The 20,104-nt window shown below is 40.2% G+C and overlaps 1 protein-coding gene across 6 annotated transcripts in view; it reads left to right on the top strand.

Annotated features, from left to right (window-relative positions):
* Positions 1-20,104, top strand: part of Zir (dedicator of cytokinesis) — a 304,369-nt gene that overhangs the window by 139,934 nt on the left and 144,331 nt on the right. For all 6 annotated transcript variants that reach the window (XM_071661769.1, XM_071661767.1, XM_071661771.1 and 3 more), the window contains one exon: positions 2,878-3,011. In XM_071661769.1, the coding sequence (XP_071517870.1) occupies positions 2,878-3,011 (134 nt within the window). The remainder of the gene's footprint in view (positions 1-2,877; positions 3,012-20,104) is intronic.

Here is a 20,104-nt window from a genome sequence, read left to right as displayed (position 1 = left end):
GTCTAAACCATTTCAGCACACCCTCTACTGCTCTGTGAACCACACTCCTTTTATTACCACACCTCTCTCACCCTTACATTACTTAATCAAACCACCTCAAACATTTTATTGCCAACACCTCCTCCCCTTCTTCACAAAGTCCTGTCCATAGCCCATAGCCCATGCATTGCATCCATATGATAATGTTGGGACCTTCAGATATACCCATTTTTGCCATCTAAGATAATCTGTTCAAACATTCTTCTCTGCAACCAGAACCTTCGTCCCCTCGCCCACCCTATGACACTTTCACTTCCATGGTTCCACTTGCTGCCATATCCACTCCCAGGTATCTAAAACGCTTCACTTCCTTCAATTTTTCTCCATTCCAAACTCACACCCCAACTAACCTGTCCCTTAACTCTGCTAAACCTAATAACCATGTTTTTATTCTCATTGGCTCTCAACATTATCCTTTCACACACCCATCCAAACTGAGTCATCCACCTCTGCAGTTGCACAGTTGAATCTGCCATCAGTGCTGTTTATTAGCAAACAACAGCTGACACACTTCCTAGGGCATCTCATCCCCTACAGACTGCACATTCCTGTCTGTTTGAAATTTGTATTCGCCTCCATCACCACCCCATCCATATACAGTTTAAACAACCATGGTAAAATCACATACCACTGCCACACCCCAATGCTCTCTTGGAACCAGTCACTCTCTTCCTGCTTGTACACATGCCTTACACACTTCCTTCATGTACTGTACTTTCTCCCTTTCCTTTATTTTTCTCCTTATCCTGTTCTTTCCAAAAAGTGGCTCAAGAATATTAGAAATATGGCCAATTTTGGCTTTTTATGATTGGTTTATTGCAGAGAATGAGTATTGCACTTTTTCTGCAATTCCCGTATGTTGGAGGCCCTGAACAGGACTCCCATAGACTAGGCTCATTTTGTAATGTAGGCTGTCCAAGATAAGTGTTGTAAGGAAACCATGTTTGATTGTGTATTCTAGTAGAACTGTTTCTCTTAAAAATGTAGTTTTAAGGGGTTTTGGAAAGATAGATGGACAAATATTGAGTATTTGAGGCATTAAACTTGTGAGTAGGAGAGATTGTCAGTGGGCATTATGAGGTTCCATATTGATTGATTGATAAGTGTGTAAAAGAAAGACTTCTGGATATAAATGTGCTTAGAGCAGCAGAAACTGAGATGTCTGATCACTATCTTGTGGAGGTGATGGTGAAGATTTGTGGAGGTTTTCAAAAAAGAGGAAACAGTATCAGGAGAAGAAAGTGGTGAGAGTAAGTGAGCTTTGAAAAGAGACTTGTGCGAAGAAATACCACAAGAAATTGAGTGTAGAATGGCAAAAGGTAAGAGCAAACGAAGTGAGGGGGAATGGGTCAGGAATGAAAGGTATTTAGGGAAGCAGTGATGGCATATGCAAGGGATGTATGTGGCATGCAAAAGGTGGGAGTTGGGCGGATTAGAAAGGATAATGAGTGGTGGGATGAAGAAGTGAAGTTAATAGTGAATGAGAAAAGAGGTGTTTGGGTGTTACTTAGAGGGAAGAAGTGCAAATGATTGGGAAATGTGTAAGAGAAAGTGGCTGGAGGTCAAGAGGAAGGTGCATGGGTTGAAAAAGAGGGCAAATGAGAGTTAAGATGAGAAAGTATCATTAGACTTTAGTTAAGATGAGAAAGTATCATTAGACTTTAGGGAGAATGAAAAGATGTTTTGGAGGGAAATAAATAATGTGCAAAAGACAAGAGAACAAATGGGAACATCAGTGAAGGAGGCAAAAGGGGAAGTAATTACAGGTAGTGATGAAAGTGAGGAGATGGAGTGAGTCTTGGAGAGAGGGGTGAAATTGCAGTCTGTTGGGAATGAGAAGGCTTAGGAAGTGAGTCACTTGTTTGCTGATAGCACAGCAATGGTTGCTGATTCTAGTGAGAAACTGCAGAAGTTGGTGACTGATTTTGGAAGAGTGTGTGAAAAGAGAAAGGTGAGAGTGAATGTGAATGAAAGTAAGGTTATTAGGTTCTGCAGGGTTGAGGGACAAGTAAGTTTGGAGGTAATTTTAAGTGGAGAAAAACTGGAGGAAGTGAAGTGTTTTAGATATCTGGGAGTGGACTTAGCAGAAAATGGAATCATGAAAGTGGAAGTGAGTCATAGGGTAGGGGAGGGGGCGAAGGTTCTGGGAGCGATTATGAATGTGTGGAAGGAGTAAACGTTATCTTGTAGAGCAAAAATTGGTATATTTGAAGGAATATTATATGGTCAAGGCCTGGGCTATAGATAGGGTTTTATGGAGGTGGGTGGATGTGTCAGAAATGAAATGTTTGAGGACAACATGTGGTGTGAGGTGGTTTGATCGAGTAAGTAATGAAACGGTAAGAGAGATATGTGGTAATAAAGAGTATGAGAGAGCAGAAGAGGGTTTGTTGAAATGGTTTAGATGGAGGTTCGGAGTGAGGAAAGGTTGACAAGGAGGATATATGTGTCACACACATCTCTTACCCTTTCATTACTTATTTGATGAAACCACCTCGCACCATATTTGTTCCTCAAGCGTTTCATTTTCTACACCACTCTTCTGCATATGTCATTAGTAAGTTCCATTATTCCATTATTTTGAAAAACATGCCCTCTATGGCAACTTGTTACTACAATTTATTTACTGGATGCTTTTCCACGTATTAGTGATATGTGTACTCCGAAATTAAGCATTTACCTGTCAATTGCATGTTAGAAATTGAGTTACTGGAATGTTGAATGAATGAAGGTATCTCAACCATCAAGGCAACCATGACAAAAAAGGAGATAGTAATAGTTATTGTCATAATTTTGTAGACTTTTTGTAGGTCTAATTTTCCATATTGTGTCTTTCAGACCGGTACTTGATATCCTCTCTTAGTGATGATAATGAGGGAGGACCAACACATATTCATCAGAATGTGGCACTTGCTATTGCTGGTTCATCGATGTTTGCAAATAAGGAAAGTGACTATGATGTTATTCAAGGGGTAAGCTTTTAACATTGATATTCCTCATTTCGCTTACACACTTTATAGTAAGGTACTGAATACATAGTTATCATAGATATACTCTCGTATTTTGCTCTGTATGAAAGGTTATGTTCATAATGCACATGAATTGCCCTTTGATGTTGACTGAAATGTGTATCTTTTCAGTCAAGATGGTATGATATATTTCTAAGATAAAGATTAATTTTGGGAAGGCACACATTGAATGAATATTTTTGACTTGTGTTGACTGAAAAGTAAGCACTTCAGTTTTTTTGGTTATTGTTTAGGAAGGTATATGAAAGCTTTTGTGCGGATTAGATAATAACTCAAAAAATATCAGTTCAATAGGTGATTGAAGAGGGGAAAGAAATTATTGTCATCTTTTCTTGACAAAGAAAAGGCTCGCCATAGAATTTTGAGTATGGTGGGTTCATGAGCAGATTTTAGTGTATATTCTAAAGTTTATAGTTAAACACCCTGCTCATCCTAAACCATCCTGGTTCTTCACTTAGAAGGAAGGGGTTCACTAATTCTTTAACCATAAGCAAATATAGTCTACTAAACACTAACTATATCTCTGATAGCCATTTCGCTATGAACTCCTATCAAGGGGTTAGCCAGTGCAAGAGTCTCCACTTATCCCTGTTCTTATAGGCCTCCCTCTCATGCACCATGTCATGCATTCTTTTCCATTACTATCCTTTCAGTACTCTTCCACTCTATTTCCCCATGTCACAGGTGGTCTTCCTCTCACACCAACCCCTTTAATTGTACTATTGTACACTGTCCTTGTAAACTCCCTGTCTTGCATTCTTCCACATGTCCAAACCACCTAAAGGTATCACATTTCAACCACTCTGCTACTCATTTCCTCTGCATCCCTGCTCTACCAAATATCTCATACACCCTCTCATTATTTTCCACATCCCATCTGATCATACTACATTCTCCTCTAAAAACTCACTTTCACAGCCAGAATCCTTGACCTCCTTGACTCATCCCAATCCATGTTTTGACTGCATAGGTCAGTGCTGGGAGGACTATGCTGGCCCATAATCCTTTCTTCACTTCTATACTTACAATTTTACCCTTCATTATTTTAAGGAACCTAGTGACTCTTCTACTTTGTACTGCTTTCTCCCTTATCTCTTCTTCCTTATCACCAAACTTAACCAAGTTAGCTCACAAATACTTGAATTCTATCACCTTTTCCAATTTTCTTCCCCCATATCTATAACACAGATTAGTACACTTTTTTCTCTCACTTTAAAGGGCTTTGCAAAATCTATACTTTCACTCTTGTTTCCTTTCAGACACAATTGCTTTGCTTTTACTTGCATCATAGAGTACCCAACTTTCTGCAAGTCTTCTTCACTCACAGCAAACAACACAGTATTATCTGCAAAGAGGCTGTCAGTGGCCACCATACCTCTACACCACAATCCCTCTCTACACCCCTTTTCCCTAGTTTTCATTTTATCTCTTTTATCACTGCCTCACAGTCACATGAATACCAAAACTTTTGCTTAACTCTCCATCCACCCCTTTATAGAAGACTTTTACAATGTCCATCAGTTGTCCCCATGCCCCATATATCCTCAACACATCCCATAATGGATTCCATTTGACTTTGTCATGTGCTTTCTCCGTGTCCATAAAAGTTGCATAAAGTTTGTTGTAATATACCTCTAGGGAGGTATATTACCCATTCTACCCTCTTGGATATTGGTAGGGTTAGTGATGGCTGCTTTGTGAGCCAGCACCTAGTGGTTGCTGAGTAGCACCCTGACCCAGGTAGCTGTCTTCTTTCTTGGACTGCTTGCTTTCTGTCACAAACATATAGTCTCTCCTTGTCATATGCAACACTTGACAACTCATATGGCTCGTTCTCCATGACTTTAGATTTTCCAGCGTTTATTGCTGTGCAGTAGCCCTGCCTTTAGGTAAAATGGTTGGCGCAATAGACTGAGATAGTAGGTAGGAACGTTAGACAGGAGCATTAGGTAAATGTAGTGGTTAGGAACATTAGGTGAGAGCATTAGGTAGAAGTAGTAGATTGGAACATAAGGCATGTTAGACATGTTAGGTACAAGCATCAGGTAAGAACATTTAGTAGGAGCTTCTTTGAAAGTACTGTGCTAGATTTGCCCTTAGCCAGTGACCTGTTAAGGGTGAGGCACTAAAGGCTGAGAAGTGGCACTTGAGTTTTCCAGTTATGAAGACTCTTGATGTGTCCACCTCATTGAGGAAGTTCCCAAAGGGAATGGACATCAGATATTTTGAAATAAATAATCATTCTCATTGCAAAAATCTGGTCCACACATCCCTACATTTCCTAAAACCCCCTTGTTCCTCGCTTATTCTGCTTTCATTCATTTCCATCATTCTGTTAATCTTGCATACACTTTTTCGGTGTATTTGACTGGCTAATTTCCCTTATTGCTACATACAACCTGAGCACTTTTTCCTGATCCTTGGCACAACTTTCTGTGTCCATGCTAAACTGCATATCAAATACATCCACTCTGTTACATTTTCTCTTTCTTATTTCAACAGTTCAGCTGTATTCCTGTACACTGCAGGTGCCTTTCTTACCTTCAACCTCATTATCGTTCTTTTTACCTCCCTTCTTGCAATAGACCCCTGCACTTGCATTCTTTTCATCCTCCATACCCTTGCATGTAACAACTACTGTCTCACTCCTTTTCCCACATTCATCAATTCTTTGGAATATTCTTTCCATTTTCCTTTCACTTCCAGCTTTTTATTTTACCATACTCCACCCCAAGTATGATATGAATCATTATTTCTTAGTACTTCATCTTTATTCATCCTATACCTTTATGCATATGACGAATACTGTCCTAATCCAGTTATTAGGCCCATGTTCACTTTTTCCCTGCAGCTTTACAGACTTTACAATTTTATTCAAAGGCCCTTTCATATTCATTCTTCATAATACCACTCACCACTCAATCTGTACCCATTAGCTTTTTCAGTTTTCAGGTTCATTGTATAATTCCTTCTCCTTCATAAGAAATTCTTTCCCCCTTTAGCTGATCTTTGCTTTTGTTACCTTTAATCTTGTTGCATCTATCACCATGTCAGTTTTACCATCACATCCAATAGTTTGTTTAATACTTTAGCTGTGAATTTTAACTAAAGTCATAAGCATTTTGTTTCCTCTATTTGCAAAAAAAAAAAAGGAAAATATTATTGTCCACGTCTGTCAAAAATCAGTTTGTATATCCCATCTGATTCATCAACCCTCCCACAGCCAATAAGTGGCACTACAGTTCTGTAAGATGCTGCCCCCATTTGAAGCTTCTCAGATAAACTGACATCAGGCCCCAACTTAGTGTTTCATATGCATCTTTTTTCTCTCTTTACTCCCTTTTCACCATCATTTAGTTAATTCGTTAATGTTATAATGTCAAGATGTACTGTATAAGTGTGTCTTATGCATTATCATGCATAGAAATGATAATTATGATTTATATGACAAGTGTTTACAAGGTGGCAATTCCAGGATGTTCATCATTCCTTTAGATTTTGTGCTTTAGATTTTCATACCCTTTATAGTTTCTTCACTATAACAAAGGTGTTATTTATAATTATCCATAAATGTAGGAAGAGAGGAAAGTGATTGGTCTCAGTGAATGTAGGTATGCAGCAGGGGTGTGTGATGTCTCCATGGTTGTTTAATTTGTTTATGGATGGGGTTGTTAGGGAGGTGAATGCAAGAGTTCTGGAAAGAGGGGCAAGTATGCAGTCTGTTGGGGATGAGAGAGCTTGGGAAGTGAGTCAGTTGTTGTTCGCTGATGATACAGCACTGGTGGCTGATTCATGTGAGAAACTGCAGAAGCTGGTGACTGAGTTTGGTAAAGTGTGTGAAAGAAGAAAGTTAAGAGTAAATGTGAATAAGAGCAAGGTAATTAGGTACAGTAGGGTTGAGGGACAAGTCAATTGGGAGGTAAGTTTGAATGGAGAAAAACTGGAGGAAGTAAAGTGTTTTAGATATCAGGGAGTGGATCTGGCAGTGGATGGAACCATGGAAGCGGAAGTAAATCATAGGGTGGGGGAGGGGGCGAAAATCCTTGGAGCCTTGAAGACTGTTTGGAAGTCGAGAACATTATCTCGGAAAGCAAAAATGGGTATGTTTGAAGGAATAGTGGTTCCAACAATGTTGTATGGTTGCGAGGCGTGGGCTATGGATAGAGTTGTGCACAGGAGGGTGGATGTGCTGGAAATGAGATGTTTGAGGACAGTAAATGGTGTGAGGTGGTTTGATTAAGTAATGTAAGGGTAAGAGAGATGTTTGGAAATAAAAAGAGTGTGGTTGAGAGAGTAGAAGAGGGTGTTTTGAAATGGTTTGGGCACATGGTGAGAATGAGTGAGGAAAGATTGACCAAGAGGATATATGTGTTGGAGGTGGAGGGAACGAGGAGAAGTGGGAGACCATATTGGTGGTGGAAAGATGGAGTCAAAAAGATTTTGAGTGATCGGGGCCTGAACATGCAGGAGGGTGAAAGGCGGGCAAGGAATAGAGTGAATTGGAGCGATGTGGTATACCGGGGTTGACGTGCTGTCAGTGGATTGAATCAAGGCATGTGAAGCGTCTGGGGTAAACCATGGAAAGCTGTGTAGGTATGTATATTTGCGTGTGTGGACGTATGTATATACATGTGTATGGGGCGGGGTTGGGCCATTTCTTTCGTCTGTTTCCTTGCGCTACCTCGCAAACGCGGGAGACAGCGACAAAGTATAATAATAAAAATAATAAAAAAAAAAAATGTAGAATCACTGCTGTCATAGTATTTTCTGCAATAGGGACGTAGAAGTCTCCTGAATCTCAGTTGTGAAAAGTTCAGTTAAGTGCTTTTTAATGTAATACAGTGTTAGGAACCACAGACACCCAATAACACACCAGTTATTGCCCGTAAAGTTTGCTTAAACTCAAAAGATATAAAGATAGAAATCTCTTCCTTTGTATGTCAGGAAGATATAATCATAAGGGAAAAAAATTGATAGTTGAGTTGAAATTGCTCTGTATCATGATTGCTTGAATTTTTCTGGACATTTCTTCTCATTAGATTCTTATCTCATGCATGATTTGATAATTATCTGCATATTAGAAAAAATACAGGAGAAAATAGATGAAATACATGGAAGTCTTACGCCTTCATGATTGCTAGTGCAAATAATTTTACTGATAAAATGATTTGGAGGTGGAAGGATGGAGTGAAAAAGATTTTGAGAGATCTGGGCCTGAACATGCAGGAGGGTGAAAAGCGTGCAAGGAATAGAGTGAATTGGAATGATGTGGTATACCAGGGTCGACGTGCTGTCATTGGGTTGAACCAGGGCAAGTGAAGTGTCTTAGGTAAACCATGGAAAGTTTTGTGGGGCCTGGATGCAGAAAGGGAGCTGTGGTTTCGGTGCATTATACATGACGGCCAGAGACTGAATGTGAACGAATGTGGCCTTTGTTGTCTTTTCCTAGCGATACCTCACATGTGTTTGGGGGGAGGGGGGGTGCCATTTCATGTGTGGCGGGGTGGCGACGGGAATGGCTGAGGGCAGCAAGTATGAATATGTACATGTGTATATATGTATTTGTCTGTGTATGTATATGTATGTATACATTGAAATGTATAGGTATGTATATGTGCTTGTGTGGGCATGTATGTATTTATATGTGTATGTGGGTGGGTTGTGCCATTCTTTCATCTGTGTCCTTGCGCTACCTCTAATGCGGGAGACAGCGACAAATATAACGTATAAATAGATAGAATGATTGAGTTACAATTCTTTATTTTTTTTGTACATAATGCTTTTCAGAAGGTACTTACCAATGTTAGAATTGACATTAATCTGCATATTCAGAAAAATATAAGAAAAAATAGGTAAAGGAGATAGAATTCATTTGGATGAGTACAATACCTCTCATTGGCCTGTTTCAAAACATTTTACTTATGGTTGATGAAATGATACAGTAATTTGCATTTGTATAAATCTTTTATGCAGTTCTCTATAGAAGGTTCCTGCTAGAAGAATGAATTAACAGATGTCTGCTTATTACAAAAAATGTGTGGGAAAATAGATGAAATGAATGGTCATATTTCCTCCTCATGATTTTGTTTGAGTAAAAAAATCATTCATATAAGCAATAAGATGATAGTAAATTGCATTTTAATTTTTTCTTAATGTATTTCTCGTCAAAAGATATTTTGCCAAATGCTTGATGTAATGATTATGAGCATATGTAGAAAATTATAAGAGAAAGTTGCAAAAGGAGATGCAGTTTTTAATGGCAGGTACAGTAATACTTGCAGGGCTTGTTCAAGCAACATTCTATGTATAAACAGTCAAGTGATACATTAAGTTGTGATTTTCATATTTTCTTATACACTTTTCATTGGAAGGTTCTTACCAAATGCTTGAATGATTGATCTGTTTCATGTTTTGAAAAATATAGGAGACAGTAGTTGGAGTTGGATATGACAAAATTCCAAAAGGCACTGAAATATACCAGATAAGAAAAGATTTGCGGTCACTCAAAGAAAGATGATTGTATTGCTCTAGTGCTCTCATCTGACTGGTCTCCAAGATCATCCTAACTACTTTTCACATGCATAAACATGAAAACTAGTTTCACTGAATATAGGTAGGGGATGAGGATGTGTAGAAGTGAAATGAGTGTTTATGTGTAAACGAGTCAGCCTATGTAATTGTGAAGTGAGTTAAAGGTGGTTGTGGGTAATAGAGACAAATTGGTGTTACTTGCTCCCACCAAATTCCTGAGTGCTAAATTCATTTGAATGACATTTACATTATGTAACCCAAATTCAGTCTTATTGAACTAGGATTTGCACTGAAGCAAATGGGCAAAATAACAAACACATGAAGAAAATCACTTATTTTACCTTTGCCTGAAAGTGGTGATTGATATATTTAGAATAGTGAACATTTTAGAACAGTGTTAGCAAAGATAAACAAACAAGTGAAAGCAAGATAGCAGTCAGGTGGTGGGTCAGTCTGGATGCCAAACACTCTGGCCCCTACCAACCTACACTTCTTCTGTTACTGCTAGCTCATATATAAGTACCCTTGTTCCCTGTCTTCATTGCAGCTGAAGGTGTTTACATAATTTCCATATGACATTTGACATGATGTATATCTTTGCACATAAAATGATCTAATGTCAGTCTTGACCAATCTGCATCTTAGCCCACCTTTTTAATCAGTATGATAAGGAGATGATGCAGTGATGACTAATAGCTTATTAAAGGGTTTAGTCTATGTTAGTAGTCAGTATATGCACGAACACACAAAAAAATTACATTCATATATAATGATTCTAGTCCTTGTCATTCTCACCCACTAGTCATTATTTTGTGATGCTGAGGCAATGATTGTTAGCTTCTTGATGATTTATTCAACTTTTTCAATAATAGATATATTAAAACACACAGAAAAAATTTCATCTGTTAGTGTCAATCTTTGCCCACCATTATTATTAAGACATTCCTCAATTCTGTACATTTGCTCAAATTGAATTTCATCAACTATGTATTTGACGTTTGTGTAAATAAATTATACATTTCCCTTTTCCATAGCCAGAGGCTGAACCATTATGTGACATTCATTTTTTTCAGTTCATTTCAAGCTAGAAGTTTCAGTTTTCTAAATTATTTCTTACATTTTTCATATGCATATATATATATGTGTGTGTGTATGTGTGTATATGTGTGTATGTGTGTGTGTATGTATATATATATGTATTATCCCTGGGGATAGGGGTGAAAGAATACTTCCCACGCATTCCTCACTTGTCGTAGAAGGCGACTAGAGGGGACGGGAGCGGGGGGCCAGAAATCCTCCCCTCCTTGTATTTTTAACTTTCTAAAAAATGGGAAACAGAAGGAATCACGCGGGGAGTGCTCATCCTCCTCGTAGACTCAGATTGGGGTGTCTAAATGTGTGTGGATGTAACCAAGATGTGAAAAAAGGAGAGATAGGTAGTATGTTTGAGGAAAGGAACCTGGATGTTTTGGCTCTTAGTGAAACGAAGATCAAGGGTAAAGGGGAAGAGTGGTTTGAGAATGTCTTGGGAGTAAAGTCAGGGGTTAGTGAGAGGACAAGAGCAAGGGAAGGAGTAGCAGTACTCCTGAAACAGGAGTTGTGGGAGTATGTGATAGAATGTTTTTTTTTTTTTTTTTTTTTTTTTTTTTTATATACCTCGTCGCTGTCTCCCGCGTTTGCGAGGTAGCGCAAGGAAACAGACGAAAGAAATGGCCCAACCCCCCCCCATACACATGTACATACATACGTCCACACACGCAAATATACATACCTACACAGCTTTCCATGGTTTACCCCGGACGCTTCACATGCCTTGATTCAATCCACTGACAGCACGTCAACCCCTGTATACCACATCGCTCCAATTCACTCTATTCCTTGCCCTCCTTTCACCCTCCTGCATGTTCAGGCCCCGATCACACAAAATCCTTTTCACTCCATCTTTCCACCTCCAATTTGGTCTCCCTCTTCTCCTCGTTCCCTCCACCTCCGACACATATATCCTCTTGGTCAATCTTTCCTCACTCATTCTCTCCATGTGCCCAAACCACTTCAAAACACCCTCTTCTGCTCTCTCAACCACGCTCTTTTTATTTCCACACATCTCTCTTACCCTTACGTTACTTACTCGATCAAACCACCTCACACCACACATTGTCCTCAAACATCTCATTTCCAGCACATCCATCCTCCTGCGCACAACTCTATCCATAGCTCACGCCTCGCAACCATACAACATTGTTGGAACCACTATTCCTTCAAACATACCCATTTTTGCTTTCCGGGATAATGTTCTCGACTTCCACACATTTTTCAAGGCTCCCAAAATTTTTGCCCCCTCCCCCACCCTATGATCCACTTCCGCTTCCATGGTTCCATCCGCTGACAGATCCACTCCCAGATATCTAAAACACTTCACTTCCTCCAGTTTTTCTCCATTCAAACTCACCTCCCAATTGACTTGACCCTCAACCCTACTGTACCTAATAACCTTGCTCTTATTCACATTTACTCTTAACTTTCTTCTTCCACACACTTCACCAAACTCCGTCACCAGCTTCTGCAGTTTCTCACATGAATCCGCCACCAGCGCTGTATCATCAGCGAACAACAACTGACTCACTTCCCAAGCTCTCTCCTCCCCAACAGACTTCATACTTGCCCCTCTTTCCAAGACTCTTGCATTTACCTCCCTAACAACCCCATCCATAAACAAATTAAACAACCATGGAGACATCACACACCCCTGCCGCAAACCTACATTCACTGAGAACCAATCACTTTCCTCTCTTCCTACACGTACACATGCCTTACATCCTCGATAAAAACTTTTCACTGCTTCTAACAACTTGCCTCCCACACCATATATTCTTAATACCTTCCACAGAGCATCTCTATCAACTCTATCATATGCCTTCTCCAGATCCATAAATGCTACATACAAATCCATTTGCTTTTCTAAGTATTTCTCACATACATTCTTCAAAGCAAACACCTGATCCACACATCCTCTACCACTTCTGAAACCACACTGCTCTTCCCCAATCTGATGCTCTGTACATGCCTTCACCCTCTCAATCAATACCCTCCCATATAATTTACCAGGAATACTCAACAAACTTATACCTCTGTAATTTGAGCACTCACTCTTATCCCCTTTGCCTTTGTACAATGGCACTATATAGATAGAATGTAAGAAAGTAAATTCTCAATTAGTATGGGTAAAACTGAATGTTGATGGAGAGAGATGGGTGATTATTGGTGCATATGCACCTGGGCATGAGAAGAAAGATCATGAGAGGCAAGTGTTTTGGGAGCAGCTGAATGAGTGTGTTAGTGGTTTTGATGCACGCGACCGGGTTATAGTGATTGGTGATTTGAATGCAAAGGTGAGTAATGCGGCAGTTGAGGGAATAATTGGTATACATGGGGTGTTCAGTGTTGTAAATGGAAATGGTGAAGAGCTTGTAGATTTATGTGCTGAAAAAGGACTGATGATTGGGAATACCTGGTTTAAAAAGCGAGATATAGATAAGTATACGTATGTAAGTAGGAGAGATGGCCAGAGAGCGTTATTGGATTATGTGTTAATTGACAGGCGCACGAAAGAGAGACTTTTGGATGTAAATGTGCTGAGAGGTGCAACTGGAGGGATGTCTGATCATTATCTCATGGAGGCTAAGGTGAAGATATGTATGGGTTTTCAGAAAAGAAGAGTGAATGTTGGGGTGAAGAGGGTGGTGAGAGTAAGTGAGCTTGGGAAGGAGACCTGTGTGAGGAAGTACCAGGAGAGACTGAGTACAGAATGGAAAAAGGTGAGAACAATGGAAGTAAGGGGAGTGGGGGAGGAATGGGATGTATTTAGGGAATCAGTGATGGAGTGCGCAAAAGATGCTTGTGGCATGAGAAGCATGGGAGGTGGGTTGATTAGAAAGGGTAGTGAGTGGTGGGATGAAGAAGTAAGATTATTAGTGAAAGATAAGAGAGAGGCATTTGGACAATTTTTGCAGGGAAAAAAATGCACTTGAGTGGGAGATGTATAAAAGAAAGAGACAGGAGGTCAAGAGAAAGGTGCAAGAGGTGAAAAAGAGGGCAAATGAGAGTTGGGGTGAGAGAGTATCACTAAATTTTAGGGAGAATAAAAAGATGTTCTGGAAGGAGGTAAATAAAGTGCGTAAGACAAGGGAGCAAATGGAAACTTCAGTGAAGGGCGCAAATGGGGAGGTGATAACAAGTAGTGGTGATATGAGAAGGAGATGGAGTGAGTATTTTGAAGGTTTGTTGAATGTGTTTGATGATAGAGTGGCAGATATAGGGTGTCTTGGTCGAGGTGGTGTGCAAAGTGAGAGGGTTAGGGAAAATGATTTGGTAAACAGAGAAGAGGTAGTAAAAGCTTTGCAGAAGATGAAAGCCGGCAAGGCAGCAGGTTTGGATGGTATTGCAGTGGAATTTTTAAAAAAAGGGGGTGACTGTATTTTTGACTGGTTAGTAAGGTTATTTAATGTATGTATGACTCATGGTGAGATGCCTGAGGATTGGCGGAATGCATGCATAGTGCCATTGTACAAAGGCAAAGGGGATAAGAGTGAGTGCTCAAATTACAGAGGTATAAGTTTGTTGAGTATTCATGGTAAATTATATGGGAGGGTATTGATTGAGAGGGTGAAGGCATGTACAGAGCATCAGATTGGGGAAGAGCAGTGTGGTTTCAGAAGTGGTAGAGGATGTGTGGATCAGGTGTTTGCTTTGAAGAATGTATGTGAGAAATACTTAGAAAAGCAAATGGATTTGTATGTAGCATTTATGGATCTGGAGAAGGCATATTATAGAGTTGATAGAGATGCTCTGTGGAAGGTATTAAGAATATATGGTGTGGGAGGCAAGTTGTTAGAAGCAGTGAAAAGTTTTTATCGAGGATGTAAGGCATGTGTACATGTAGGAAGAGAGGAAAGTGATTGGTTCTCAGTGAATGTAGGTTTGCGGCAGGGGTGTCTGATGTCTCCATGGTTGTTTAATTTGTTTATGGATGGGGTTGTTAGGGAGGTGAATGCAAGAGTTTTGGAAAGAGGGGCAAGTATGAAGTCTGTTGTGGATGAGAGAGCTTGGGAAGTGAGTCAGTTGTTGTTCGCTGATGATACAGCGCTGGTGGCTGATTCATGTGAGAAACTGCAGAAGCTGGTGACTGAGTTTGGTAAAGTGTGTGAAAGAAGAAAGTTGAGAGTAAATGTGAATAAGAGCAAGGTACAGTAGGGTTGAGGGTCAAGTCAATTGGGAGGTGAGTTTGAATGGAGGAAAACTGGAGGAAGTAAAGTGTTTTAGATATCTGGGAGTGGATCTGGCAGTGGATGGAACCATGGAAGCGGAAGTGAATCATAGGGTGGGGGAGGGGGCGAAAATCCTGGGAGCCTTGAAGAATGTGTGGAAGTTGAGAACATTATCTCGGAAAGCAAAAATGGGTATGTTTGAAGGAATAGTGGTTCCAACAATTTTGTATGGTTGCGAGGCGTGGGCTATGGATAGAGTTGTGCGCAGAAGGGTGGATGTGCTGGAAATGAGATGTTTGAGGACAATGTGTGGTGTGAGGTGGTTTGATCGAGTAAGTAATGTAAGGGTAAGAGAGATGTGTGGAAATAAAAAGAGCGTAGTTGAGAGAGCAGAAGAGGGTGTTTTGAAATGGTTTGGGCACATGGAGAGAATGAGTGAGGAAAGATTGACCAAGAGGATATATGTGTCGGAGGTGGAGGGAACGAGGAGAAGTGGGAGACCAAATTGGAGGTGGAAAGATGGAGTGAAAAAGATTTTGAGTGATCGGGGCCTGAACATGCAGGAGGGTGAAAGGCGGGCAAGGAATAGAGTGAATTGGATCGATATGGTATACCGGGGTTGACATGCTGTCATTGGATTGAATCAGGGCATGTGAAGCGTCTGGGGTAAACCATGGAAAGTTGTGTGGGGCCTGGATGTGGAAAGGGAGCTGTGGTTTCGGGCATTATTGCATGACAGCTGGAGACTGAGTGTGAACGAATGGGGCCTTTGTTATCTTTTCCTAGCGCTACCTTGTACACATGAGGGGGGGAGGGGGATGGTATTCCATGTGTGGCGAGGTGGCGATGGGAATGAATAGAGGCAGAGAGTGTGAATTGTGTGCATGGGTATATATGTATGTGTCTGTGTGTGTATATATATGTGTACATTGAGATGTATAGGTATGTATATTTTCGTGTGTGGACGTGTGTGTATATACATGTGTATGGGGGTGGGTTGGGCCATTTCTTTCTTCTGTTTCCTTGCGCTACCTCGCAAATGCGGGAGACAGCGACAAAGCAAAATAGAAAAAATATAAAATAATGTATTAGACCATCTTTGGAGTCTGTGTAGGGGGTCTACATAGTTGGTGCAATCCTGATCACATTTCATTTCGCTCATGACATTTGAATCATCTGCTTACATATGCAAGGAGAAGTCCGTACCTTTTGGTAAGTCATTACATAGATTAAGAAGAGCAACAGTTCCAGAACAGAACTCTGTGGCACTCTACTGATGACCTTCACCCATTTGGAGTAGACCCCTCTGATGTCTCCTTTGTTCCCTTCCCTTAAGATTATCTTCCATCATTGAAGGAGTCTCATTCTTATTCCTGCCTGTTGATCAAACTTCTTAATCAGCCTTTCATGTGGTATAGTGTCATATGTTTTTCTGGGAGTCCAGATGCAAGTTAGTCTTAGACAGAGCTCACTTTCCCATAGAAATCTAAGAGGCTTTCTACATGACCTTTCCCTGAAACAATTTTGCCTTTCACTTGAATAATTTCACCTCTTTAGAAAATAATCCATTTCCTTGTGTTTCTTCATCATAGGTCTCATTGTTCACTTTGTTTTATGTATTATGTTAATATTAGAAATTTTACAGGCTTTTTATGTTCTCTCATCACTTTTACACTTGTAAGTTAATGTTGATTCATTTAAGATATTGGAAGACCCTTCACCTGGCTTCAAATTGTTTATTTCTCTTAGTCTTCATTGCTCTTTCTATTTTGTCATCCTCTTTGTTCTTTCTCTTTTATCATCCTCATTATTCTTTATCTTTTATCTGCTATTTTGATGATACTGATTATTTAGAGGGCTGCTGATGTTTTTCTTCACACAGACAAATTGAAATATTTATTCTTTTCAAATGTATGTGGAGGTCCACTGCCTTACAACCATTTGTTTGTTTCTTTATCTTATTTCTCAGTATTTGCACTGTTTTATCTGCCTGGTGCTGTTTCTTCAGGATTAGTAACTTGACAGTCTTCAACGTTTTTCTCATCGCTTTCAGACATGCATGAAGGAATTGCATTCATTCAATAGGTATGGGGAGGCCCACTGCCTGACTGCTACCTTTATTTTATCATCTTTGCTCTAATTGTTTAACATAATTCTACATTGCTTTTGATATTAGTAATGTGACTGGCTTTAAGGTTTTTTATGAGTTTGAGATCTGCAAAATGTTTACTCTTTTTGAGTTTTGGCCCACAAAATGAATGTTTATTAGTTTCAAACTATGGCTACTGTTTAGATGCTGCCTTTGTCCTGTTTGTTAATTATATATTTAAACATTCATTATTTACCATATTTTGTACATCTTTCTGTTGATATAGTAAACCTTTATAGTTTATTTAGCTTTTCAACAGATCAACTGTACTTTGATTTTTTACCTAACTTTGTAGATAAGATATTTTGGGGGGCCTTTTTCATTCTTGCTTCCCTTCCAGTCCAGGGGAGGCTGTGTTGCATTCCCCCCCCCTTTTTTTTGTTCATATATTGGTGATTACCTATATTCATTTATAATATATGTTCAGTGTTACCAGGTTCCTCCTTCCAGAGGTTACGCCATGAGTGAAAAGTCACCTTTGGTGAGGCTGTATTATTGGAAGCACAGTCTCATCATATAATGTATCACTCCAAAGGAGTCCACATTACCCTGCTACAGGAAGTAATGCAGCCATGGGTTGCAGGAATCATTAGAAAGAGGTTCTCGGTACCGCAGAACTGTTTCTTAGAAATTTGTCCAAATTTAATTCTAAATTAAAAGTAATTAAATCATGTTCTTTTAATATGATTTATTATAATTTGAAGATTGTTTTAAATGTGCATGTGTGAAACCTTTGAGCAAAACACAATTATTGGTGAAATGGTGACTTTAGCACTAGCTAGAAATGGATCCCTCACACACATGCAGGAGGTTGAGAGGTGTGCTAGGAATAGAGTGAATTGGAACGATGTGGTATACTGGAGTCGACGTGCTGTCAGTGGACTGAACCGGGGCATGTGAAACGTCTGGAGTAAACCATGGAAAAGTCTGTGGGGCCTGGATGTGGATAGGGAGCTGTTGTTTCGGTGCATTACACATGACAGTTAGAGACTGAGTGTGAACGAATGTGGCCATGATCATCATTTCATGCATCAGCGAGGTAGCACCATGAAACAGATGAAGAATGGCCGATCCACTCATATACACACATATATATATATATATATATATATATATACATTTTTTTTTTTTTTTTTTTTGTCGGTCTCCCGCATTTGCAAGGTAGCGCAAGGAAACAGACGAAAGAGATGGCCCAACCCACCCCCATACACATGTATATACGTACGTCCACACACGCAAATATACATACCTACACAGCTTTCCATGGTTTACCCCAGACGCTTCACATGCCTTGATTCAATCCACTGACAGCACGTCAACCCCGGTATACCACATCGCTCCAATTCACTCTATTCCTTGCCCTCCTTTCACCCTCCTGCATGTTCAGGCCCCGATCACACAAAATCTTTTTCACTCCATCTTTCCACCTCCAATTTGGTCTCCCTCTTCTCCTCGTTCCCTCCACCTCCGACACATATATCCTCTTGGTCAGTCTTTCCTCACTCATTCTCTCCATGTGCCCAAACCATTTCAAAACACCCTCTTCTGCTCTCTCAACCACGCTCTTTTTATTTCCACACATCTCTCTTACCCTTACGTTACTTACTCGATCAAACCACCTCACACCACACATTGTCCTCAAACATCTCATTTCCAGCACATCCATCCTCCTGCGCACAACTCTATCCATAGCCCACGCCTCGCAACCATACAACATTGTTGGAACCACTATTCCTTCAAACATACCCATTTTTGCTTTCCGAGATAATGTTCTCGACTTCCACACATTCTTCAAGGCTCCCAGAATTATCGCCCCCTCCCCCACCCTATGATCCACTTCCGCTTCCATGGTTCCATCCGCTGCCAGATCCACTCCCAGATATCTAAAACACTTCACTTCCTCCAGTTTTTCTCCATTCAAACTCACCTCCCAATTGACTTGACCCTCAACCCTACTGTACCTAATAACCTTGCTCTTATTCACATTTACTCTTAACTTTCTTCTTTCACACACTTTACCAAACTCAGTCACCAGCTTCTGCAGTTTCTCACATGAATCAGCCACCAGCGCTGTATCATCAGCGAACAACAACTGACTCACTTCCCAAGCTCTCTCATCCCCAACAGACTTCATACTTGCCCATCTTTCCAAAACTCTTGCATTCACCTCCCTAACAACCCCATCCATAAACAAATTAAACAACCATGGAGACATCAGACACCCCTGCCGCAAACCTACATTCACTGAGAACCAATCACTTTCCTCTCTTCCTACACGTACACATGCCTTACATCCTCGATAAAAACTTTTCACTGCTTCTAACAACTTGCCTCCCACACCATATATTCTTAATACCTTCCACAGAGCATCTCTATCAACTCTATCATATGCCTTCTCCAGATCCATAAATGCTACATACAAATCCATTTGCTTTTCTAAGTATTTCTCACATACATTCTTCAAAGCAAACACCTGATCCACACATCCTCTACCACTTCTGAAACCACACTGCTCTTCCCCAATCTGATGCTCTGTACATGCCTTCACCCTCTCAATCAATACCCTCCCATATAATTTACCAGGAATACTCAACAAACTTATACCTCTGTAATTTGAGCACTCACTCTTATCCCCTTTGCCTTTGTACAATGGCACTATGCACGCATTCCGCCAATCCTCAGGCACCTCACCATGAGTCATACATACATTAAATAACCTTACCAACCAGTCAACAATACAGTCACCCCCTTTTTTAATAAATTCCACTGCAATACCATCCAAACCTGCTGCCTTGCCGGCTTTCATCTTCCGCAAAGCTTTTACTACCTCTTCTCTGTTTACCAAATCATTTTCCCTAACCCTCTCACTTTGCACACCACCTCGACCAAAACACCCTATATCTGCCACTCTATCATCAAACACATTCAACAAACCTTCAAAATACTCGCTCCATCTCCTTCTCACATCACCACTACTTGTTATCACCTCCCCACTTGCGCCCTTCACCAAAGTTCCCATTTGCTCCCTTGTCTTACGCACTTTATTTACCTCCTTCCAGAACATCTTTTTATTCTCCCTAAAATTTAATGAT

Source organism: Panulirus ornatus, chromosome 5 (assembly GCF_036320965.1).
Source record: "Panulirus ornatus isolate Po-2019 chromosome 5, ASM3632096v1, whole genome shotgun sequence".
Lineage (NCBI taxonomy): Eukaryota > Metazoa > Arthropoda > Malacostraca > Decapoda > Palinuridae > Panulirus > Panulirus ornatus.
Note: the sequence above shows the minus strand (reverse complement) of the source record. Positions and strands in the feature narration are given on the sequence as shown.